The sequence below is a fragment of the Pavona decussata genome, unplaced genomic scaffold (genome assembly GCF_977016875.1).
Source record: "Pavona decussata unplaced genomic scaffold, jaPavDecu1.1 SCAFFOLD_27, whole genome shotgun sequence".
Taxonomy (NCBI): Eukaryota; Metazoa; Cnidaria; class Anthozoa; order Scleractinia; family Agariciidae; genus Pavona; species Pavona decussata.
The window spans coordinates 5,341-32,592 of record NW_028145450.1 but is presented as its reverse complement, the minus strand read 5'-3'; the positions used below and the strand labels follow the sequence as shown (position 1 = coordinate 32,592).

Genomic DNA, 27,252 nt, shown 5'->3' with positions numbered 1-27,252 from the left:
ATTCTTTGTATATCAATCAGGTTCATAGGCGGATTCCTTACTAACCACGTATCTTCCATATACCTGTTATCTTCTAATGTACATGTGTGCAATTTTCGTGTTATCGTGATTTCTGAAGATCTCCAGAGATTACCTGACCGATTCATGTCCGACGGGAGTTCACAATGTAAGGAAGATTTCCGAATCGAAGATATCTCTAAATACAAGACTGTAGATATATAGATAGCGGCTTTATTCACCCTCGGCCATAGCATAATTTGAATGGCCATTGTATTTATTTAAACTGGACTGTAAATATTGCCCAAAAAATATTTATGTATGCTACATCCTAACCAGCTCAGAATTGTGTCGCAAACGCTCGTAGGAAACAGGCCCCCAGCCACCTCGTTTCTCACTCATTCCGATAGGATACTATGTGCTTTTAAGTTTGCATTAATTTAAAATATCAGAAAATCGGTCGAATTTTAAACGTGCATGGCTGCAAACGACAGAGCTGTCCAGTCGGTCGTTCAGCTGTTAATCTGGTTTCGCGAGTTCGTTCACTCGGTTTTTCATTTGTTCGTTTTCGCCTGCAAACGCTCGGTGGACCGTTTGATCGTTAACTCGGTCATTCGACTATCCGTTCGTGCGCGTTTCTGGTTTGTTCAGTTGCCTCCGTTTGCCCAGTTCTCCTTGCTATTCATGGGCGCAAAGATGTTATAAAGAATTAAATTTAATCAATTAAACGCTGTTTTATCTTAGCTGTCATGCTATAGAGAATATATGCTATAGTTTGCCAGGATCAAAGAAAAATTCACTTCGCCGGTATTTGAACTCATAACCTCTGGATTAGATCACCAGGGCCGAGTTGTTCAGAGCCCGATTAAGCTAATCCTGGGTTAACGTGAACTTTGATTCAAGTTTAAATACTACAGTCAATAAAGATTCTTTGAAAATATTTTTGTCACTCAGTTTTGACTTAGACTTTTCATTACCTTTACCTTGCAATTAGGCTTCAAAACCACTTTTAAAAGCGAGATGAAAACCGTGATTAGCTTTTAATCGTAGATTAGCGTTTATCGGCTTTCGAACAACCCGGCCCTGTGCTCTAGCCAACTGAGCTACGAGGTGAGCTGGGAGCTGCTCGTGGGAATTAAACTGAATATGTTTGATGATGTTGTCTGCTTTCCTTTCTTGTGCTATTTGCCACCAATCTCAGAAGCCATTCTCCTTCCGATAAAAAACCCTGCTGCATATATTCCCAAGGACTGGTAGAGCTAGATAGCTGTTTAAGACTGTTGCGTTAATGTTTCAAGCTCAACCAATTTTGAATTCAAAACCCCCTTTAATAAGAAGTCTCCCGGAAATAGTCACGTAGCTTATCACATGATACATTATTGTTTCCCAAATTTGCTGCCCAGTTCTCCGCCCCATCTTAACTGACTAGGAGCAGACTTGTCTCGTATTTTTTGTTGTCAAACTGGGATAAGATGAAACAAAGAAGTACTAAAAAATCTCTCAGCAACAAAGACATTTATTAATGTCGTCATAAAATTACACAAGAAAACAGCAATATACATAGCGGGTAAATGTTGTCAGCTATTATGTGGGTTGTGCATTCTGAACAATCGATTGTTTTGAAAGAGTCTTGAAAGCCTTTTTCTAATGCATTAAAACGTTCTAGATTTTTTGAACGAGCTTTGAAAGCCTATGCAATTACGGTTCTTAATTGAAAGGACACCCCCACAAAACAGCTCACCGTTCAAAATCAGTTTCTCATAGTCTGAATGTTATTTGACATCAGTTGCACGAACCATCATGCCTTATAATATTCTAAGAACAACATGTCATTAACTATTCTCACTGTCTAAATAACCACGAAACTAGCCTATGCGGAATGCCGGCATGTTTTAAATGCCTCGGTGTTTTAGAGTCAATGCCACACGTGTCTCGTGGGACTTCATCTGCCCATTTAAGCAATATATTCCTGTTCTTTGGCCTTCTCGCCAAGTTACGTCGTTCTAGGATTTCAGAATGTTTTTTACCCACCCATTTCCTTTCCTTTCTCTGTCTTATGGCCCTCTTTCTTTGCAAAATCTCGTCTCCCATATCTTAATTCAGCAAAGACAGGGAGATGTTGTAATCACAGTGAAAATGGTTTACTAATCACTAAAAACACTTCTGTATAATCTACGTTATTTATGTCTAAATTTCGTGTGGCTAACGTCACACGAACCATCAAGCCAATAATAATATGCCAGCATCAAATGTGTTCTCAAACAAGCTTAAGTTTTAAAAAAAAACTTTTAAAAGCTTGAACATGCAGTCAGTATACATATGTCTAATCCACGTTACATACACGTTGCCGTCTTGCAGACATTGTGCCACCCTTTTGAAAAAGAAGTACGCACAGTTCGCAACAGGACAACACCTAACTCGATCTAATCAACGTTTGTCTAGCATACATCTCAAATGTCCAAGGTAGTTTGCTTTAACTTTTCGTGTAAGTTAATGTAAACTTTAGATCATTTTCCTTTATAATGGACTCTACGTAAAACATGCAAATAACAGCCTACCAAAAAAATCCACTACGAATAGAGGTAATGTATTACCAGAAAACAACATAATGTCCTTTTTCCGTTTATGTGCTTTTCTCTTCGTTTGCAGTTATGGTCTGATATGATATATATGTATTTCTCAAGTCAACTTATTCAACTAAATATACTTTGAAGTGACATGCATGCAACTGAACTAAAATCCTTTGTACATGTGGCATACAACTGGGCTGGTGGGAGGGGCGAAACCGCTTCTGAACTTTCACTGTAAAATATTGATGTTGTGTGGGCTAGTAAACTTCTTCAATCTTCAATCTTGCCGAATTCCTCGCCCACATATAACTGAATGTTGAAAACTTATTACACCAGGAAGTTCTCTTAGATCAACTCCCCCCTTCCTTCGTCCCTTCCGTTGCCACAAGCCTAAAAAAAAACCGCAGTAAAACCCCTACGATTCGCAAATGACTTGCGTTACTTTCCTCCTAATAACATGAATGCATAAGGTAGACTCCCATCATCTCAATCCGCTTGCTATCTCAATGGATGCTGTTTACACTTCTAATTTACCTTCAGCTATACCAAACTCCCCAATTCTAAAAAAATTCCTTTGAATGTTCGAGATAGTGGGAGTCCACTGTGGCTAATAAGCCCTCAAACATGCAGCACCTAGCGTTAAAGAGATTTGATAAATTTACCAGTGTTATTCTAATGTTTTGTTCTTTGTCTAAGGATACAAGTCGGTTATCAAATGAAATCATTCCAGACTGATAAATGTCCGATGACAGATCCTTGATTTTGTACTTAAATCGTGCATCTTATGCCCAAGCGCAACCTTGATTCTATCAATAATGTGGTCCTAACTTTCACTGTGGTTGTCACTCAGTATGGTTGAGTGCAATCAAACTAAAATTCATAAAGATTTTAAAAGTTCACACTAGCTTCTGAGTCTGTGGGTGGGTGCAACCAATCTTAAACTTTTGGCGGTTTAAGTTCACACTTTTCAAGTTGCGAGTATTACATTAACAAAGTCTCGTGAATCGAAAATTAAGTCCAGTTTGAACAAAATTTGACCTTGCGCTAACAAGACAGGAAAAACAATTTTCTGACGAACGATATAGTCTAATCTGGAGGGAAATTGATTTCGCGTCTTATTAACAGCATGTTAATACAAATTGACACTTCCGCCACTTTTTTCAAAAAAAAATATTCAACCTTTTGAAACTACTGTCAGAATAAAAATCTCCTTAAATCTAAACAAGTGAAATCACGCACGCATGTTGTTCTCGTGATCACCAAAGCGCTTTACAGCTGCCCCGCCGAACGTGCTGTCATTGCAATTGTTGACCCTTTAAGCCCCAATAACACGCCAAACATTCCCCAAACTGTTCTCCTTACATTCTTGTGGTCCCAGTTGGGGGAATTTGTGTAAATATCGAAACATTTTAATCTTCAGTGATCATTTTCTTATTCTCATAAGCTGTGTGTTTGATTGACAGTGATATTGTGAGGAGAAATTAGACGCTGGTCACTACTGAGGCTTAAAGGATTAATGATGAGAAATGGCGAATTTTCTTGTCTGAACAACTTTGTGATAATGCCGTAAAACGTTTAAGAGGGAAGTGATAGTTTTGAAAGTGGTTTAGGCGATGTAAAACACTTCCCAGTCATCTGGGGTGAATGTGAAACTCCCAGCCAGGATTGTTTGCGGGTCTCTTACTCCACTTGGTGCAGGGTAGGTACTGCCAAGTTTTGCGTACGACTGTCTGATACTGTTCGCCTGATGAACAATGAGGATGTTGCTATCGTGACCAAATACTGGACCATAGCTTGAACTCCTGTAAATTGCGTGTGATGGGTCTTTCACTTTGCTTTTAAATGGCTTGAGGTCTTCTTTGTTGCTCAAGGAAAAAATAAAAGCCTTAGAAGTGTGACTGTAGCTACCACTGGACTCTGAAGAACATGAAAATACAAAGAAAGTAACAAATAATTACATTAACATCGCGTTAATCATAGTTTTTAAGCGATATTAATTGTTTTCAAACTGCATGAAATTTTCATCTAAAAACTGGTTTACAGTTTGATTGAACCTCTTCCAAAGGTGGCTATATTATTAGTCAAATGAATGGACTGTTAGTTTTCACAAACCGCAGTGATATAGTTTACCCAAAATCATGATCAAGTGCCCTTTTGTTAAAAAAAAATAAATACAATAAATAAATAAAAAAAGTGCAAGAAAACTTGTACGAAACTCTCCTAAATTAAATAGCGGGTCAGTTACGACTTTTGCAATTTTTTTTTTCTTAAAACAAACGAAGGAAAATCGGTCAATGCGCTTCAGATGGCGGTCAAATCTCGCCCACCTTCGTCGCCTTTGTTCTTAATCGTATCTTAGTCCTACGCATAACGTTTTAGCGTCGTTATCGTGTAATATGTTGATTTTGTCTTTCGTTTTCATTTTGCCGCTGATTGGACTCTCAGTCTTTCTTTAAACATTTTTTTAAAACACTCTGTCGTCGGCATAGCCCTGCAGAAGACCATCGTCCCCCTCAAAGACGCCTTGGGAATAACTGTCAATTTTTTCCGCATTTTGTGTACATTTGATCTTCAGTAATTCGCCCTTTTCTATACTTAAATTTTCATTCTTCGAGTACATCTGTTGTTTCTGCGTCCATTTGTTGAAGAATATGGAAGTTACTTTCCGCTTCATGGCTCACCAAAGGAATGCTGTCGAAATCAGCTTTTTGTTGACTGTGATTACTTGGGTAGATTATAGGTAAGCCTTAGGCCCGGTTCATACGTCGAACTTTACATGAGCCGAACCTAATACCTATTAAGGTCGACCCAAATAATTAAGTTCGGCAGTTGATTCAGACGTCGAACCTAACTGAAGTCGAACTTAATTGAAGCTAACGTGAGAAAATAGATTTTCGTGGTCAGCAGCTGTTGTTTTTACTCAACAAGATTCAAAATGGCGGGAAAGATGAATTCTGACATGGAAGAGCTTGTTTGAAAAAATAATCAAGACAGGCCAAACACGGCTCATATTGGTCGGGATAGGAAGAATATAACCTTCAAAGCTAATTTGCTCTTACGTGTACGTCTTTAAAAGATCTCCCTTTACTGTACGAAGGGTCTTTGAAGATCCCTATTAGCATAGGCTGATTTTCTATCAAGTGCCATTTACTCATCTGAATTGATTTAGGTTAGGCACAGAAGGGCGATATTCCGTAACAAACCGCAAAATGTTATTGCGCGTTTTTTGTTTGTTTTGTAGTGCCGACATTCTTTCGCGGAATTTGACTGCTGAAAGAGTTTTATCTACAAGGTTATCGAGGTAACCTCTGTAGCGTAATCTCTGTTTAAATAGAGTAATGTTTTCTTAAAATGTTTTTTTTTTTTGAAGATTTTGTTCTGAGAAGTCTTGAGGCTTCGCCTTTGATATAGCCTGTATTGGAAAGTTTCTGTCGGTTTGAAGTGCGTGTGCACATCAAGAGTAGATTTGTTTTTTAATCTTTCGCATCTCAGACAAGTATATTTAGTTTTTTCGAAACAAGGAGAACAAGCACATTCCTCTTTTCCCACATCTTGTTCAAAATTAAGTCCTTTGCGCATGCCAAGTCGATGGAACGCGCAGACCTCTGGGATAGATATAATTTATACATAACGTATGCATTTGGTTCGGCACATGTAAAGTTCGACGTCTGAATCGAAGTCGAACTTTTGCCGTTCTATTCGACTGGCGCAGTCGAATAGAACGGCGGGTCGACCCAAATACAAATCTGTCGATCCTAACTGATTCATACGTCGATCTTTACATGCGCCGAACCAAATGATTAGGTTCGGCTCATGTAAAGTTCGACGTATGAACCGGGCCTTAATTCTCCTAAGCTAAACACCGCAGCAACCGGAATATCGAGAATGTTCACCAGACTTAATAAGGCAACATAATCACCTCACTCGCGGGTAATAGACATTCGTCGAAGGTACGTTTCCCACCCACTATGATTCACGAATTCTCTAAAGTGAATGCGCTAGGGATGAGAGTGGCTGGGTTACTTCGGGGAAAACCTACTTCATCAGTGAGAAATTGTGGTACTCTTTGAGGAGGCTTTCCCATCCGAATCAGTTGACTACTTTTGAGTTGCACAGTCAAAATTTGTTTCGTATTGTTCGCCCTATTAGAAAAAAAACGAATTTCGTACAATTCCTGCACATTTTAGGCGTTGTAATGGTATAAGTAATTTATGTACACAAGCATGTATGTTCCAGTTTATGAATAAATTGTAAAAGTAGATAGTTAAATATAACGATTGGTGTTATAAAGAAAACAAAAAAAGTGTATAAAGTTGAAATTCAATGTCCAAATTTGAGGCCATTCCATTCTATATTTATGGTGAGGCGATCGGGGATCATTTGCGGTCCAATCTGGGGACATTTTCCATCCGAGGATCATTTGCGGTTAAATTTGGGAATCATTTCCGGTCCGGGGATCATTTGCGGGCCGGGATCGTTTGTGGGCCTGTCCACTTCCACCAAATTTTTTAAACTGTCATTTTACGAGTGTATGGTTTTACGTAATAAGCCGGACATAGTTAATCATAAAAAAACGTTTAATGCCGAGTCCCTGTAAAACAGGTAATGGTTAAACAAGTTACTGAGGAATTACCGAGTGAAAGGTTAAAAAGAATTCAGTTTATTGGCAGAAATTACGAAGTCAAGGTAAAAGCTAGCCTCCCACGCAGTCGTTTTTAGGGGACCCGTATTACCTCCTTTGTGGGGAGGAGGTAATACGAGCCCCCTAAAAGCGACTACATGGGAGGCTAGGTAAAAGCTGACGAATTGAGCAGATTACTTTCACAGATCAGTGCCAACTTTTTTAACATCGGTCAGAAGTAAATTTCTCGGTTACCTAATTTCGCCGAAAAGCTTATTGCCTCTTGTGACGGCTGTTGGCGTACTGCTTTCAATAAGTATTACACGTAAGGCTTGAGATTAATGTTCATTCGTTTATTAGTTGTTTAGTTCTATGATCATCAAGGGACAATATAATAAAGCTGTAAACACATTGTTATCTGTTTTCAAACTTTCTTTTTTTCAAGTTCGCAGGATAAATTTCCTTAACATTAACTTCAAAATAAGCTTATAATTCGCGAAATGCCTCCGGCAGAACTTAAGAACTGCGGTAAGAAGTGAAACAAAACTACTAGCAGACAAACGATATTAAAGTTTTCATGCATGTCCGCGGGAGTGCAAACAAAATTACAGAAGAGATTTTTTACATTTTTTGAAGTGACGTATCTTGACTATTAACCAGAAACAAATCAAAATGTTTTAACTTGGCGTCGCTCACAGTCAAATGCATCCTCCATGTTTATATCCATTAATAAGCTTTGTTTATAGCCAAAAAACCGGTTTTACGACTGTAAGACGGTATAAAGTTGATATATTTCTTTAGCGTATTTTTTTCCTGGCTAGAAAGCTTATCCATGTAGCCGGTTGTTTTTTTGCTTCTTCCTTTGCATGGCCACGAAACTTGATTCCAAGCAACAAAAAGCTCTTTTTTCCAGTTCAACATGAGCAAGAAAACAGTGAAAGCTGACAGAGCTCAATGTGGAGGCTGCGAAAACTGCGTAACAACTTTTCCTGCTAGCAGAAGCTCTTTTCCTGGTAAAGAGCCTCTGCTAGCAGGAAAGAACGGGTAGAAAAAATTTCAATTCTTCCACACGCTATCCTGACCAGTTACACGCGTGCGCGCCTGCGCGTAAGGCGCAATTTTTTTCTAAAAATAATTTTTTTGGTACAACACATGGGGGCAAGCCCGTAAGTCAAAATGGCATCTCGTTACGGTCTCCATCCCTGATTACGGCTCCTGTTCGTGCATGAATTTTTGACGGATTTAAATAAATAATTTTCACGAAAATCTGTGTGCGTGTTTATTTGTGCGCGCTATTATTAACATGCACAATTTAGCAGCAAGGAATCAATGAACCCGAGTATTCTTATTCGGAGCACTGTAATAAAAAAAGTCGACAAAAGACTCTTTTATTGTTTCACAGTGCGTGAAAGGGAACACCCGACTCAATTTCAATTCAACTTGAATGTTTGGGACCATCTTCTATTAAAAAAGTAGAGGTGATGACGATGAACATTTTCGAGCAAAAGACGTCTTTCCAGTTGTTTGCAATTGTAAGGAATGGGTAGGCTTGAACGTTGGCGCTTTCATTTTGAAAACATAATAGTCGTTTAAACCTGCCAGTCAGCGGATAGTGTTTCTATGAACAACAGCGGGCGAGCTTGGGAAAGGCTATTGTTCCTCCCTCCTCTATTGTATAGGAGTGATTCTCACTAGGAACCCTATCCACTTATTAGCATGCAGGTAGACATCTTACCTAGTCCACTTAGTCCATTGCTGGTGTTTACCTAGTCCATAACGGGACTTAATTCGGTCCCTCAATTACTACTTTGATTGCTGCCTCAAGTGACGGTGCCTACTTTTGTTACTGAGCGTACGTTCTGTGCATCTCAAGATACTCGGATGACCTATGTTTGGTGCCTACTAATATATACAGGGATATTTTTTTGCGAGAAAGCAGAACTTAGCAAATGCTCTTGGTATCCAAAAAGAAAATTGGGAGTAACCGTACATTTTGTAGAGATAACGAAGCTTCAATTTGGAAGAAGACGCCATACATTGCTTTGTATTTTACTGCTTTTTAGAACAATTGTTTCTTACTTATCTCTGAAAATGCGTGGTTACCCTTGATGTTCTTTTTGGACTTGAACAGACCTTGCCAAGATCTATTTCCTTGTAAAGTCTTAGGCTGCGCAGAAATACTTCTTTATTAGAAGGCACCGTCCTTAAGTTTTCTTTCTTTCGCTTTGTTTATAAAGATACCGTAAATTTTATGCATGAAGTTTTGACGTTTATCTCCATTTGTGATTGATAAGTGTTGTTATCTTTTATAATAAAATTCGTTTCACCGTTTACCGACAGACAAAATCATTAAAAATCACGCGCGAAGCTTAAGAAGATTTAGGAAAAATTTTCTCCCGCGAATGAGTAAAAAGAACATGAAAAACGCTTCCTTGCCAAATTACAAAGACAGAAAGAAATAAAAAAATGTTATTTATCGTGCTTGGCAGGTAAGTAAAGCAAGATTCTGTGCCCTAAGCAGTGAGAACGACCCTCGGCTAAACTCAAGATCTAGGACACATTTTACATATACAGACCTTCTGACCAGTAAATAAGATATACTTACTCCAAGCTATGTCCGTGTATCCTCCGAATATGTATTGCTTCACTTGAATGATGGTGACGGTGTGATTTATTCCGTCACACCTGCTGTGGAATTCACTGACTTTCCATCCGTGAGTGGAGGCGCGGTAGCACAGCAGCCACTTAGAATCATTTCCAACAGCAGGCGCAAGGAACATAGAGAGATTGCTGAGGTAAAACTCGTTGTTGGAAATTATTTTGGAGTTGAGCGAAAATCCTGGAAGCAAAAATAAGGATTAATGTTAATAAGGGAGGTTTAATTACACAGCAAAGTAACACTTAGACAACTCCAGGTGCAAGAAATTTATGAACAATGATTGTGCCTTTAGTAAACAGCATTTCTTGAATTACGATTCTAACATAGCCCATTAACAAAACTCTGATATACAAAGCTAATAAATATTTCCATCATGATTACCGTATCAGTAAAAAAATAAAATAGTCCATGGCGTTGGTTCACTTGTTTTTGGATCACCGCGAGAGAAGCTAACATTTTTAAAATCAACAGAAATAGTGTTTCAACTTTAAGGCATCCTGCCCTTACAGAACCATTTGCTTTTCTGTCGTCTTTTTGCTAAGAAGTCGATCAGGCAGTCTCTTGTAAATCTCGCAGAAAAAGCAGTTCTTAGAGTTGGCGAATTTTCCCGATCTTGCACCCTCCTTTCTCACGTTAGATTTCTTCTCGTCAGCAATGTGATTAAATATGTCTTGTTTTATGGCTGCACGTGGGATCAAGACAGTTAGCGTGTTGTTTAGTTAAAATGGTAAAATGAGGATCTTTTCTTACTTATCTGTAATTTAGCATAGCGTTAACTCGTAACAGAACTAGTCCTTTGCCCGGGTAAATTGTGTGGGGCCGGATTAACGGAGTCCTCTTAATGTATGAAATATTCTGAATATTCTTTGTTACAGTAATCTGTTGTTTATTCTAACAGCAGCCAGTATCCTAAAAGTAAGAGCCTAATATTGTGGCCGTGTTTTTTTTTTTTCTTTGTTTTTTAGTTAGCTTCACTTTTAAAAGGTACCAAACGAAAACTAGCAGGATTCGTCCAATGTTTTACCTCTTTGAGATTTATAAATAAAGCAATGACATAAATCTCCAACAGTTCTTTTACACAAAAAGGTAAACTTCTGGGTGCAAAGAGCCAGACTCAATGAAAAATGAAAGTATTACCCCCCCCCCCCCCCCAGGGGTTATTTTATTTTATGTATATATCTAGAAATTTTCATTTTCCAGGTTTGAACACCCGCAACTTGCAACTCCGGCGCAACTCGCAACTCGCGACTTGGAACTCTCAACTTGCAACTCTACAACTCGCAAATTACCCAGTCCCTTTCTGAACCTAGTACAATTTTTTATTCTTGAACCTGAACTGTTGGAGAACCTGGTACTCGATCAGGTTAAAAAAATCAAAGTTTCTTTACAAGATTTCATTGTAAATAACTCACTCTTTAGGTTTGTACGTGTAAAGTTGAAGTTAAAGCTGTTTCTTACAACGACACGAGTTCTGTTATTAAAGGGTTTCTTTCATTCGTTGTTATGCGAAATTGACTGAAAATTTGCTTTAAATTTTTTCATACCTGTCTCACATCTTTTTCCAACAAAACCAGGTGGACAACTGCAGATAAATCCATTTAATTTATCCTCACACGTCCCATTATTGAGACAGGGGCTGCTTGCACACTCGTTGAGTTCTGCCCAAAGAATGTCATGAATTTATTGTTCACATGTTGCGTTTTCATAACTTAATTACTTAGTTAAATGAGTTAGCTCGATTAACTGTGCTCAGCCAGTCAATGGACTATAAAACCAATCTTAAATAAGTTTAGTCAGTCAAAAGGTTAGTCAGTAATCAGAGGTGATTTAAGCTGTTAAGAAATTGGTTTCTCTGTCAGATAAACAACGTTTTGGTTCCAGAGATAGTCACTTATGTGTTCAGTTAAACAGTTAAATAAGGATCTGTAATTATATATTTATAAATTACCGCACCGTTCAATCACTTTCCTAGCTGTTTAGTGTCATGTAACAATTATCTCCAGATTCAATGAGCGTCGTAGATCTTATGTATAATATTTTCTACGCACTCGTTTTAACAATAATTTGTTGATTATGACAATAGACTACGTAGTAAAGATCAGCACTTGTGAATGTTAACCCGAAAGCTTTCATTAGCTGTATCATTCTTTCCTCCCCAATGTATCCCCTGGCGTCACGAGTGGCGTCACATGTGAGCCGTACTGGCTACCAGTACCGATTAAGAACTACATCGAAATGTAAAATGTTGCTCATAACTTTTAAGGCAATACATTGCATTGCACCCGAGTACATGTATATGTACATGTATATGTATACTCGTGTATGCACGAGTTTGCCTGTGTCATTACTGAATAATACATCATTCTCATTTGTTCACCAGGCTTAAAATCTACATCACGTTTCCTTTCATTGCGCATGTGCCACTCATTGACATTCCAATCCTAGCAGTATGCAGGATGTTTGTGCCATGAACCTAGTTTAATGGCCTTAGCTCCCACGAGTCTCCTATAGCTCAGTGGTAGAGCATCCGAAATAGTAATCGGAAGATCTTGGGTTCGACTCCTAATAGGAGCACTCGGAATTTCTTTTTGCGAGTTTGCCTTTGTCATTACCTAATAATATGTCATTCTCATGTATAAACTTATTAGACGTGAAGCACACACTCGATATGAACTCTAGTGTGATCATAGGATTAGGTTGGTAGTTCCGTCAGCATTTAAAGATTATGAAGCTCATGTCTCCTTGTTCGCTTTAACATACGTTGAAGAAAACTCTTATGCACTGAGATTAAAGACTCAAGGAAAGAACATAGTTCCAACCAACAAACAAACCAATAATCAAATAGAACAGAAGTTACAAGCGCAGACAAAGAGCATAGTTCTAATGAGAATAACAAACAAATCAGGGAATCTTAACCTGTACAGTTTTGTCCGTCTCCTGTGAATCCAGCTTTGCACGTGCAATTGAATCCTCCTTTGGTGTTGTTACACACGGTATCATTACCGCAGTTGTGTGTTCCTGTCACGCATTCATCTATATCTGAAATGAGGTGAAAAAGATGATAACAAATGATTTAACGAAATACCTCCAGTACCAGTGGGCCCATCTCCAATGACAGCAACGTACTCCAACAACATTAAAGAAACATTACGTGTGAGGTTGAACCGGAATGTATTAGATGCAGCACTCGGGTGGACAGTGGGAAGTAATGCCAAGCCCTATCTCAGATTTCCTGAGGAGGTTTTTGTAATCAGCACCTGATATTTTTAGCAGTCGATTGACCGTCTCTTTAACACACTTTTTCTGGAAATGACTTGAAATGTTGCGGAGATGTGTTTTGACAAGTAATATTAGGTAAAGTGATTTTTGGAAAAAGGCGTTTTAGAACCTCCGTCAAACCTTTTAAAATGAGCAATTCAAAACGTACCGAGTCCCATCATATTTGAGGTTTCTCAGTGTACAATTTTATTGGTTTCTGGCCATGACCATCGATAAAAATTTAGAAACTATTTGACATGAAATATTAGAAACCATCCAACCGCGCTATATAGAAAACGTTATTGGTCTCGAGCACCACCTTCTTTAATACTCAGTCATAGTATTAACCTTGTGCTGTTTAAGATATCATAGGATATCTAACACAAACAAAACGATTAAGATATCTAAGACAACAAACAACCAATAAGTGCTATCCAGTAAGCCGCATTGCGTAACGAGTAAGACGAGGGTGTTTATTTGTAAAAGGCCGCTAGGTTAAGAGGCCAAAGGCCTGAGACTTAACTTGTGTAGTTTTTCCTGTCCCAAGTGGATGCTGGCCTGCATGTTCAATTGTACGATCCGTTGGTGTCGTTAGAATCAGCATAGGCACTGCAATTGTTTTTCTTTCTTCGCAAAATTTTAAATGTTAGGCAAGTCTCTGCGCAATTAAACTTAATATAAAAAAGCATGAATCGGAAAGCCTCTTCACTCATCCAAACGAAACAGGCGCAGGCCTTGAATCGAAAAAATAGACCGGATGGACACTAAAAAATGCAGAATGTAATATACCAACTGTAATATTTGTTAATTTAAAGACATAAGAATTCAAAAGTAATTGTTATGAGGTTTTTTTATTGCAAAAACCTTACTCTTTTTCTGGGGAAAAGTCTGGAGAGAAAGGTTTCTCGGTTTGTCTTGGTTAGGCGCAACTTTTTTCCGATAATACCAGAGTTAGCAACTTTCATATTGTCATTAAAAAGTGAAAACGACCTGAACAATAGCGTTGGTACAACTATGTTCACCTCCTGAGAATCATTGCATGAGCTAAGGAGTTAAGCCTTTAAATGATTAACGTAGCTCTCAAAAGAAATAAACGGAAAATGCCGAAAACTTCACCTGTGCAGTTTAGTCCGTCTTTCGTGAAACCAAGTCTGCATGTGCAGTAGAATGCCCCCTTGGTGTTATTACAAGCAGCATCGCTACTGCAGTTGTGTGCTCCTGTTAGACACTCGTTTATATCTCGATAAGTTAAAAAGCTTACAATAAATGCCGAACAAATAAAATATGTTCAGCGCAACGAATTCCACCTCTAACGATAAAAAAGCAAAAAGTACATTACCGTATGTAATATATTGCAACCGATTGGATGATACATACGTATGTACGTATCTAATCTGCTTTCAGGAGCTATTCTTCAATCCTTTTTATGTAATTTCCACTAACGTCTTTCTTTAAAGTAGTTTGGAAGATACTTGAGATGAGTTTTAATACAAGGGTAAAATCAAGTGACTTTTGAAAAATTAAGGTAAGTTTAAACTATTGTAAATGTAATTGAAAATGTGCCAGAGAAGTGTAAAAGTGATACATTGTGTGACGTTGGATAATTTGTTTTTCAAAAGGGCGTGTTCTAAACTTTCAAAGCCTTTAAGATTGGCTCAAAAAGTCATGCAGTGTTGCTAAGGAAATCTTAATTTGGGGGAACCTTTGTTTAAATTGGAACGGTGTTCTAATAACTTTAGGATGGATTTTTTTATTTTCATTGAAGCTTTTCTATTAAAAAATGGTCAAACTAGGGCCGACCTCTTACAATATCATCATGCCGTAACGGCTGTACTTGCGCAAATCCTAGCCGAAGCTAGATTATTGCTAACTGACACATCCCGAGATAAAGAATTTGATTTTGTAATCATAGCTGTTAAAAGCAGTTGGAGGGTAAAACTCAACCAATGTAATAACTAAACAATTCTGTTTTCCAATTTCAACTGAAAATTTATACACAAGGTTATTGTGAAGAAGTAAGGCACTTTGAAATTTGGAATAAAATCTGTTTCTGATTTTTTTTTTTTATCGTAGCAAGCGGGATTCTATGGATTATACCGTTTGTCCAATGTCAACTTACTAAAATTTTCTCCTTATAATGGCAGTTTGGTTTAGTGATTACAATTAATCAAAGTTTGACCGAAATATAGAAGAACAATTTTTGGTATGAATGATTCTGTGGGAGTTACCATGAAAATGTTCAATTACACCGTGCTTTTTCTTCCATCATTACATTTGTCAGAAAAAAATGAATGAACAATGTTCGTCACTCCCCGATTTTATCAACAGAATAGTGTTTAGGTAGCGCATTGAGACAATATCAATCTTACGTCTCCTTGCTCACTTTCACATCCATTAGGGTATAATATTACGTCCTGATAATTATTACAACATCACGGAAGTTTAAGTCTCGAACAAAGAGCATAGTTCTCAAGGCAATAAAAAACAAATCATGGAACCTTAACCTGTACAGTTGTGTCCGTCTCCTGTGAATCCAGCTTTGCACGTGCAATTGAATCCTCCTTTGGTGTTGTTGCACACGGAATCATTGCTGCAATTGTGTGTTCCTGTCACGCATTCATCTATTTCTGAAACGAGGTGAAATGGATGACGTCAGCTCGCAGATAGTTTTAAAGTGAATTTGTTTGCGCCTTTAGCGTGTTAGTTTGATTCACGTCAAAAAAGTAAGAAAACGGTTAGAAAAAGGAATTGAGAAAGAAGCTGCTAAACAGGCGATCAACTAATTAAAAATGACAATTTCACTTTCACGCATGGCAAATTATGTAATATTCCACAACGAATATGTTGGATTTGTAGAAGAAAACTACTAGATGATTGAGAAGATTTGGATCGCACTGTGTAGTCACCTCCGCGTATAGTCTCCTACCAGAGTGTCAGAGCGACCAGAACGTTTTTACGGAGACTTGCTCTTAATCAGTCCACATATGAACTTGGACACGGAATTGATCTAATCATTACTCGTCCTCCATCAAATTACATTGTCTGCGGTTAACCGTGACGGATCATCTTCTCTCTTATCATTTATCAGTTATCACTACCCTAAGAGCAGCTAAACCAGCTTTCATAACGAAAGGAGCATCTTTTAAGGAAAACTAAATAAATAGAAATACACCTATTTTTCAGTGACCTTGCAGCTACTGAACTGTGCCAAAACACCTTCGGGAGTTGGATAAACTTTTAAATTGTTCCAATAATACCTTGGCTTAGCAACCATTCACAATAAGAAGGAACTTCTCAAAGAAACACTATTACTATGAGACCACGTGTGCCTTGATATAGTGACGACATTCTGGCAGCAAAATGAATGAGAAGAAAAGCAGTTGTGTGTTTCTTCTCCACACTCGTTAATATCTGAATTAGTTTTAATGGGAAATGACTCCGGGATGTAAAGATATAATGGCCTGAGCATCACAATCAGTTGAGACCCTTCGGTGTATACTTGTTTACATTTACAGAAAGTGTTAATAGAACATTACTTGAATTATTGAATCTATCCGCTACCTTTAAACAAATGTATACAGAATAAAATAAAGCAAAAAAGATGACTGGTTATATAACTACTGGTACATTAAAACAAACAAACAAGCCAATCATCAAAAGAAAACAACAAAAGGAAAACAATATAACCTTAAACGACACACAAGCTCAGGCATACACATAAAAGAGGGAAATGTCAGTAGAGATTTCTTATCTGCATCGTTTTTGCGGAGACTTCTTATTAGAAATTTCAATTTCAGTAACTGTTACGCTGTGATTGTATGTCTGTTTCATATATTTCATGTGAAAGGTAAATGATAATAATAATAATAATAATAATAATAATAATAATAATAATAATAATAATAGTAATAACGGTCTTATCACAGCTAGAAGGGCAACTACCTAACGCGCCATGAATTATGGACAGGTCAATTTCACCTGTGCAATTGAAGCCGTCTCCAGTGTACCCTGGGTGACACTTGCAGATGTACGATCCTTTGGTGTTAACACACTCTGCGTCGTGGTTGCAATTATGGATGTATCTTCCATATGCACATTCGTTAACGTCTTGAAAAAAAAATATTAATTGGACACAGATAATGGTTACACCAAAAACTCAAAACAAAAGTGAACATCCAGAATCTTAGCAGCTAGTTCGGATATATCAAATTATTATTCAACACATTGTAACACTGCCAAAATATGGTTATGGTGAGCTTAATGTACGTTGTCCGCACATAACAGATATCCTGCGATATACGTAATTTCGTGTATCGGGAAGGAAAATGGCAGGGCGCTTTCAAAAAGCAATGACCTCACAAGTACACCAAATTATCTATAATGCTGTTTCATAAGGCAACCAATTTTGCTGTCAAGATTTGTAATGGTTAGTGCAAAAGCTTTAAACATTCGATACCTTTTTGTTTAAGAACTGGCAAATTACAGTTCAGCAAAACAAATTTTCGTTAGACTTTTGTATTGTTCCGTACTCTAGCAAAGGCTCGGCAATAACAAACAGTATTTTCTTAGATTGGTTCTCGCGACAATTAAACAGAGTACTTGACTCGTTTTGAAGAGATGGAGAAAACCACCTGAGAAAACCGAGCTCACAAAGTGCCTAGAGAAATTTTGTCTCTGGTAGACAAAAAGATAGAGGTAGTACAAAGCAATTACTCTCAGAAGCATTAGAGCTGGCTGAAAAAACCCGTTTAGTATCATAACAGATCCAGAGTTCTTGCAAGCAACAAGGCACAAGATGCGTTTGTCAAAACACCAATGAAAGAAAGTGTAATTACTTGTGCAGTAAACAAAGAAACAAAAATCCGAGAAATCGTTCAAAAGCTTTTCCAGTCTGTTCAGCTCGGCCCAGCTGACACAACAAATCCTTCGCAACTTCAAAGTACTGTTTGGTTTCAGCTTTTGAGGCTATAATTTTGTGGAGATTTTTGCCTGGGCGATCGGCGCACAAGACGAATACTCAGTTTTGATGCAAGTTTGGTCAACGCTCTCGATGTCATTCAAACTTAAACAAAGCTGCTATCTTCGTTCATGCACGTCCGCGCTTGGTCAACTGTTACTTTTTTTTTAACAAATAAAGATCGCCTCCAGCTTTTCTGCTAAACATGTGCTTTGATATCAATGAGTTGAATAACAAAACAATTATCCTGCTCAATCTTGCGGAATATCGCCTGATTGTAGCAAACTGGGCCTATAGCCTCGTCGGCTAAGTAACAGGCGATATTTCGCGTGATTTCGCAGGATAATTGTTAAATATTTGTAGAAATCTTTTGACTGTCTTTAAAAGCATAGAGATCACCAAAACTATCCATGCTCGGTCACTATGGGCTGAGAATTTTCCTTCCAGTAATCTTGATGTGTTTGTGAGTTTTAAAGGTCAGCCAGAGTGTGGTGAGTGTTAGATAGGTTAGTCTTTAGGTAGGAAGGGATTTCTATCAAAAGAAGGCTTAAACAGGAACCCACCCTAATCAAAGGGATAGCTCCTCCCAAGAAGTATGGTAAACACCACGGTATCCTCTTTTTTGAGGTGAAATATCATTAATTTGAGGTGGAATAAATTAACGCCGATGACGCCATCGCCTATGGTCTTGATCTCATGAATAAAATATGGTGGATTCTCATTTGCGTGACATTAATTATAACAGGATGATGCCATGTTTTATTTTAGCCTTACAAACAGGTTATTAACCGGTTTGACTGGTTTATCAACGATGTCATGCTCTATTTTTTATGTGTCCGTCATGGTCGGTATCAGCGGTTTGACAGGTTTTTGAAGTTATTTTTGGTAACATGACATCATAATTTATTTTCATTGCTCTTTAGCGTATAAAATAGCGATTGCTGCCAAGCGCATTATTCAGGAACTGTGAGTTTCAGTAGTAATCATGGATTTTGGATGAATTTTATCGAGATTATGTGATTTCCTTGGTTATAAGAAATGAGATGTATTTTTTAACAGGTATCATACTATTTAGAAGCAGGAATGAGACGCGTGTTCCATTTTACGCACCGTTACCTAATCTATTATGTTAATTAAGTTGAGAATTGTTTGAGATTAAACAATTAAAACAATCTTTTGTTGTCTTTGTTTATTACAGTGCTCCGATATAATAATAACAAAATAAGAACACGCACACAGAGATTTCACAATATGTGTATCACAATAAAGTCCATTATGTTTATTTAAGTTATTTTCAGGTCTCTCAAGAAATGTAGCCGCGTGTTTAAATTGATTATTTCTAAAAAAATAAACTTTAGCTTTCTTTAGCTTTTGATAAGGAGGTAGACGTTTAATAGACTCTTTCCGTAGAGTTTGTATGGAATGTTAGGTTTTGGATTCGGTATAGAGCTCTTTTCCAGAACTTTGATAAGCGATCCCACTATTAGAGGTATCAATGTCAACAAGCATGAAACAAAATTTAAAGTAACTCGATACGCCGACGACACGACTAGCACTGTGTTTGTTTGTTATCTCGACTCTGTGAATAGTCTGCTACGCCTTTTACACGAATTCTACTCATGTTTCGGTCTTGAAATCAACACCACTAAAACCGAGGCAATGTGGTTAGGCAAATGGAAAAACAGAAAGGACACTCCTTTTGGAATCAAATGGCCAACAGAATATACCAACCCCCTCGGAATATGCTCTTCTCAAAACCAAGCAACAGCTGACAGTCTGACCTTCGGGGAAAAAACATACAAAACTTGGAAAAAACGCTAAACACCTGGCAAAGAAGAAATCTAACGCTTTACGGAGAGATCGACATAGTTAAAACACTCGGATTATCTAAACTAGTTTACTCAGCTTCTGTGTTAACTGTCCCGATCCACTACACCCAAGAGATAAATAAACTAATTTTTAACTTTATATGGGCGGGGAAGCCTCCTCCTAAGCCTCCTAAGTGCCACCATAATTGGGAAAAAAACGGCGGCTTAAAAGCGTGGGATTTCAAAATTATGGAAAAAGCTCTCAGAATTGCTTGGATAAACAGAATTCAAGACGACTCACATGCTTCCTGGAAAATAATCCCCAATCACTACGTATACAAACACGGAAGCTTATCCTCCCTAATAAAATGTAATTACGCAACAAACACACTTGATCCGAAAAATCTTCCCACATTCTATAAAAACATTTTAGACTATTGGTGCGAGTTAAAAAGTGTTCAGGCTACGGTATCACAACACACCTTAAAATGAAGTATTTTGGAATAACTGTAACATCCTCGTAGATAATAAACCTCTGTTCTACCAAAATTGGTTCGACGCCAGGATTACAAAAATAGGTGATTTACTAAACCTACAAGGTTTTTTTGGATTTGCAATCTGGACAATAATTCCAAATGAATGTACCTTTTACAAAATACTATTGTCTTGTTAATGCAATCCCAAAACATTGGAAATAAGACTCACAAACCCTACACCGACTACCAACCCAGTGCCTCTTTCAACGCCCTTACCACCAGTTACTTCTACTCCTGTCTCCTAAAAGGAGTTCTCAATCCTCGTACTGCTGAACACAAAATACTTCGCCACGGATTTACAGAAAGTACTATCCAAAAGGTCTATCTCATGTCATTTACAGTCACCAAGGAGGTGAAAATAATGTTTCAATACAAAGTGATTCATAATGTTCTTCCAACCCGTACCACACTTTATCGTGATGATTTAATGGAAGATGCTACTTGTAACTTATGTAATGCCACGCAGCAAACCTAACCCACTTACTGATAAATTGTGTTACCATAGCCGAGTTTTGGCCTGGTTCCAAAACTGGTGGTGCGAAAAAACAAGCGAAATCATAAAATTATCTGCAAGCCAAATACTTAACGGCTGGTTCGACGGGACAAAACATTGGCAGGTACTAAACTATTGCTTATTAATCGCAAAATATAGCATTTTCTGCACAAGCCTCTGTGGAGATAAATTAAATTTTCAGAATTTTTTTCTGCTTATCAAAGAAAAACTTGAAATTCTTAAACAGATCGCGACTGAAAATAAGTGCCCGTCTAGTTCCTATCGCAAATGGGCTTTTCTCGTTTAATTATGCACACCTCGATGTTTTAGAATGTCGCTCTTTTGTAATTAAAAAGTATTGTTAGATGTCTAAGCATAGTGTTGTAAGTATTGTTGGATGTAACTTGTAATTACCCATAAGCAGTCATAGCGTTAGTTTTGTATGTAGTGTAGATGTTGTATGTATAGTTGATAAGTACCGTCAACAATGTAAGCTCTAAGAAAGGCTCGTCAGTTGGAGAGCAAGAGTCATTGAAAACGATGGAAAACTCAGTTCATCTAGTAGATGGACATAATGAAGTTGGAATATTGTGGAAGAGTCATAATCCTTGGCTACCAGACAACAGAGAGATGGCTGAAGCAATATTGCAGTCTTTGAAGAGAAAGCCCAAGCGTGATGAGAATTTTCACAGGAAGGACAGAGACTTTATTTATAACCTTTTCAGCAAAGGATATGCCAGGAAACTGTCTGTAGAAGAAGTAAATCGCCGAGGCAGGAAGACATGGTATTTGCCACATCATGGTGTATTTTACCCTCAAAAGAGAGACAGAGTTCGTGTTGTGTTTGATGCGGCTGCTATGCACGATTGGGTGTCGCCTAACAACCAGTTACACCAGGGTCCTGACCTAACCAACGGTTTACTGAGTGTCTAACTGAGACATTGAGATTCAGAAAAGATCCTGTAGCACTTGTTGCTGACATAGAAGGCATGTTTAACCAAGTGAAGGTACTACCAGAAGACTCTCATGCCTTGAGGTTCCTTTGGTTGGAGGACAGTAATCTGGAGCAACCATCGGAATTCCAGATGACCAGTCATATCCTTGGCGCCACAGATTCACCAAGTTGTGCAAATTTCTGCCTAAAGAGAGCTACAGAGGACAACAAAGGAAGATTCAGTGAAGAAGCTGCAAATGCTGTTAAGAAGGACTTTTATGTAGATGACTTCGTTAAGTCAGTTAAGAAAGAAGAAGAAGAAGAAGAAGAAGAAGAAGAAGAAGAAGAAGAAGAAGAAGAAGAAGAAGAAGAAGAAGAAGAAGAAGAAGAAGAAGAAGCAGAGGAAGAAGAAGCAAAGCCGTTAGTGAAAGAAGTAACAAACCTACCCAGTGAAACTGGATTTAGGCTGACGAAATGGATGAGCAACAGCCGAAATGTACTGTCCACGATACCGGAGAAAGAACGAGCAAGACCAACACTGGACTTGGATCTTGACAGCCTCCCAGTAGACAGAACACTAGGAGTACAGTAAGATGTGGAAAAGGATGTCTTCCTCTTCAAGGTTTGCGAACCTAATAAGCCATCGACCAAGCGTGGAATCCTGTCAGCAGTAAGCTTGTTGTATGATCCCATGGGATTTGTCTGCCCAGTAGTACTGGAGGCTGAGAAGATTCTACAGAAATCGTGGAAGCTGAATCTAGGATGGAATGATGAAATACCTGATGACTTGTAGTACCACTGGAATAAGTGGAAGAGGGAGTTACCCGCCTTATCACAAGTTCAATTACCAAGATTTCGTTTGGTGTATGACACGGAGGTGGTTGTTCTCAGACGCTTCTGAGGATGGTTATAGCATGTGTGCGCTCCTTAGATTTGTTCATGCCGTTGTAGCTATTAGATGTTCATTCCTGATTGGAAGGTCAAGAAGTTCACCGGTGAGACCAATTTCAATTCCAAGGCGTGGAATTAGTAGGACAGCTACTCTGTCCGTGAAGATTTACATAATTCTTATGGACGAGCTGACATACGAGATTAGCAGTACTTAATTTTGGTCGGATTCCCAAACAACATTGAAGTATATCAAGAATGAGACGAAACGATTTCAGACGTACGTTGCCAATCGTGTAGCTGAAATACGTGAAGTTATTACTCCTGACCAGTGGAGGCATTACCCAGGAAGGATATATCCCGCAGATGATGCTTCACGTGGTTTGTCGCCTCAAACTCTCTAGTCAGCATTGCTGGTGGAGGGGACCTGAATTCCTGTGGGAGGTAGAGGAGAGTGGGCCGAGCACAAACCTTGAAGAAGTTTCAGACAGCGAGCAAGAAGTGCGGCCTTCAACAGACGTTCGCCAAATCAGTGTAGGGCAACACTGCTCTGACAGCCATTCTCCTGACGATACTTCAAGGGACAATGCATAAAAGCACTATCGTGGGAGGACTGAAACACCCGATGATTCTACCAAAAGGCCACTGTGTCAGTCAGCTGCTTATTCGTCACTTTCACGAGAATGCTGCTCATTAAGTGGAAGAGAACAAACGCTGTGTGAGCTAAGAAGAATGTTCTAGATCATTGCTGGAAGAAGTCTAGTAAAGTAGACAATCCGGAGGTGTATTAAATACCAAAGAACCAATGCCAAACCAGACGAACAAGGTTATGGGATCCCTCCCAAGAGCAAGGCTAGAAGCCTATCATCCTCCATTTACATTTACTGGTGTTGATCTGTTTGGGCCACTAACAATGAAGTGGGGCCGCGGGACGCCATCACTTGAGACAAATGATTTTATCATGGTCCTTCGCCAATTCATTAGCCGAAGAGGCCCGTCGAAAGAAATTTGGTCTGACAGAGGATCTAACTTTGTAGGGGCCAACAGAGAGTTGAAAGAGTCAATTGCACAGAGGAATGAAGTAAGGATTGGACGGCAGCTGCAGCAGAAAGGCATCAAGTGGGTCTTTCAGCCACCTGCCTCACCCCATATGTCTGGAGTTTGGGACCGTCTTGTACAGATTACAAAGAAGCACTAAAAGACATTGTTTGCTGAAGTAGGGTCCATAGTCAATAACCGCCCTATTACTGTGGTTTCAAATGATCCTGATGATTTTTTCTGCGCTGACACCCAACCAGTTTCTCTTGCAAAGAGCTACTCAACTCCCATCCGGTGTATTCGTGAACGGGGAGTAGTTTTCCAGAAAGCGACGGAGGAAGGTGATGTTTCTTTCAGATCACTATTGGAAGAGTTGGATACGGGAGTATATGCCGACCCTTCAGAGAAGATCAAAATGGGTCAAGTCAGGAAGAAATGTGTTTTCAGGTGACCTAGTACTTATTGCAGAGGATAATGTGGTTCTGATAGATAGCCACTGGGCCGTGTGGTCGAAGTGTTCACTGGAGAAGACGGAGGGGCACGTTCAGCCAGAGTCAAAACAGCTTCTGGTGTGTATCACCGCCTAGTTACCAAGATTTGCTTCTGGAGAAAGCCAGTCATGAGAACTAGTTATCGATTGCCAAGTACCAAAAGGAAACGTTGTTGAGTTAAAAAGACACTTGAATAAGTTAGACAAACGAACTGGGTAATTACAGCCCGTTTGTGGGGCTGCTATGTCGTGTCTTTGTTACTGTATTTCTCTTAGTCTTTACATCAACATATTTTTTCCCTCGTTATTGCGTTGCATAATTACAGTAATGTATTTTACCCCCCACGAGGGGCAATGGCTGGTAGATTCAGCCACAAAAATTTATATTGTTATTCTGCTACTTTGTTATCTTTATTGTTGCTGTTGGGATGTTGTTCTCGTTCTCGCTGCGGTGCACAAGATGTGTGTTTATTGTATAGGCTGAGTAGTCCGTTCGACAAGTCGAAGAACGTGTGAATGAGCCGATGAATTAAAGGAGGAATTAACAACTGGAAATCGTGCTGTTCTCAGTTTATTCCTCGCGAAGCGAGGGCCGAAGGCCCGAGCGCAGCGAGGTTAATAAATTTATCGGGCCGAAGGCCGCGCTCGGGAGCTAAGCCGTGCTAATTCGAGCCGAACATATATTTATATGTTTATATATTTCCGTGAAGGTGTCCGTGCTGTTGCCTGGCAGCAGTGCGCAAACAAAGTATGAATGACGTCAGACTGTCTGGCGTCGTCTGAAAAAAATTTGCATACATGGGAAAAAATATGCGTGCATGATCAAATTTCAACTGCAATGTTCATCAATATTCACTGGATACAGAACTATCTCTCCAGAATATTTTCCCTTTCTTTTAGAAATCTTTTTTGTGAAAGATTGCATTGAAGAAATTACACGTTTGTGGCCGCGGTAAAATAATTTTCCGTGGGAAATAAATTCATCGAACACGACAGCGCTGCACGCCCGTTGTACATTACGTCGCGTCAGAAATAGATTTTCAACCGCAAACTAGCCTGTGGAACTACGAAAAGACCATGCTCATAAAAAAAATCCTATGCCACTTTTAATCTCCTCATTTGATGCTACAGTACGAGTAAAGAGGGTTTTCCACCCAGCCCCAGCTTCGCGAGGTTTTGCGAGTCACGTATTTCTAGTTTGTATTGGTTTTGGTCGTCGATTACGCCACAGATTTGCGGACGAACAAGATTGAGGAATTTTGCTCCTTACCCTGTTTGCAGTGTGCAAACATAAATCCAGGCGGACACAAACACCGATATCCTTTGTCTGTGAATCCAGATTGGCAGGTACCACCGTTAGCGCAATGGGCACTATCACAAGCACTCTAAAAAGTTATAAAAATAAAGTATGAATGGGAATATTAACAGAGATGACCCATATTTGTTGCTCGATAAAAAATTGGAACGAGCAAATATTTAAGAGTAGCACTCTAAAGAATAAAAATACTTAAAGCTTAGTATTCACTTAAAATAAAATTTTCAAAGGTGAAAAAGAAGAAAACGGATGATATAAGGGAACCGGTTATAACAAGTTTGTTCGAAGAGGACCCACCTTGTCAGCCGGGTAAGGGAGTTATCGAGGATACCAACTATCTTACGGACATTGCCTACAAAATGTTATTGAGTTGATACATAAACATTCAGCAAGCACGAGTCAGCACTGCTAGATAGACAATAAAAGTGAGGTTTGAATCTCATTGTCATTCTTTTTTTCTGCAAAATAGAGGGGTGGCTATGCAATTAAGCGCCAACACTTGACGTTGAGAAAGGGGGTGCAGGCAGAGAACACCATCTATTCTGTGGTTTGGTGGGTCCTGTTCAGGTGTTGTAGTATTGACCACTTCCCTAAGACAAAGTACGAAAGCCTAGAAAGTAATAAGCGGAAAAATAAAGGAGAAGAGGAAGAAGAAGAAGAACTTACGTCTGCCCCACGGTATAAGTAGCCCACTGTGTCTATAAAATCCTTATCATGTCCTCGATGAGTAGCGTTATTCAAGTCACATCTGTATGTTCCCTTGGCACTTGCTGTATTTTTAAAATTAATACTGACGCAGTTGGGTTCATTGTAACAACGTAGTTCACAAGCATCCATATCTCGGACTTTGACAGTGGTTATGTTGTGATTCACCAGACGCTTGTTAGCAAAGAGGAAAAAGGAAGGGAAGGCCAGTTCACGATATGCAACTGAAAGATTCGAATTAAATTGAAACTGATGAGACAAAAAGTGAAAGGTGTGATTATTTTTGGAAGGACCTAGATCAAAAAAGGTTTGTCCTCACAGTTTTTGGGCGTTTTCAAAAAGCCTACGTGTTGAAATAAAAACCAAACGAGACATGCGTTAAAAAACTACAGCTAAAATAGTCAATGTTTGGATTATTCTGCTTTGTTTGAGAGGATTCTTTCACGTTTCTCTTAAGGTGCCGGGATAAGTATACCTACCTTATCAGAATTGGAAAAAGATGAAATAATGCAAGCCTGCCTTATTTTGCACTTTAAAACGACACATGCCTCTATAAACAGTGTAAACCAAAGGAGACTAGTTCTCCAGTGTAAATCTGGGATGGCATTTTGGCAAAGAAAACGACAGCTTTTCCTGCATCTAAATCCGACCGGTTTTCTTACATGATAAAGTCTCTCCGAAAAGATATTTCACTTAAACGAACCGTTGTCTGCCCCTGTTGTTATGTAAACCAACGTTACTATTTCTGACAAAATATTGCAACTGTGTTTGACGATCATGTTTGCAGCTTTACTTTAAGCAGAGGTGGCATTGGTAGTTTGGGTTGGTAGATAAAATTTTTTCGAGAAAATGGTTCTTTTTTTTCTCGAAATTTGTATCTTAGTGGGTGCACAGTTATCATTAAAATCAGAATAAGTGGAAAATGCAATTCTAGAGTTTACCGGCCTAGCAGCCGTGTGATATCAAGAATTATAATATATAAC

At 38.7% G+C, this 27,252-nt stretch overlaps 1 protein-coding gene across 1 annotated transcript; it reads right to left on the bottom strand.

Annotated features, from left to right (window-relative positions):
* Positions 1 to 3,837: 3,837 nt before the first annotated feature.
* Positions 3,838 to 27,048, bottom strand: LOC146485162 (uncharacterized). Its single transcript, XM_085103551.1, has 9 exons — positions 26,973 to 27,048; positions 26,231 to 26,493; positions 25,520 to 25,634; positions 17,084 to 17,212; positions 15,610 to 15,732; positions 12,764 to 12,886; positions 11,392 to 11,505; positions 9,794 to 10,027; positions 3,838 to 4,484 (listed from the first exon to the last, which is right to left on the bottom strand). Exons 1-9 carry the CDS (start codon positions 27,046 to 27,048, stop codon positions 4,174 to 4,176), a joined length of 1,488 nt encoding a protein of 495 aa, XP_084959677.1. The 3' UTR covers positions 3,838 to 4,173.
* Positions 27,049 to 27,252: the final 204 nt, after the last annotated feature.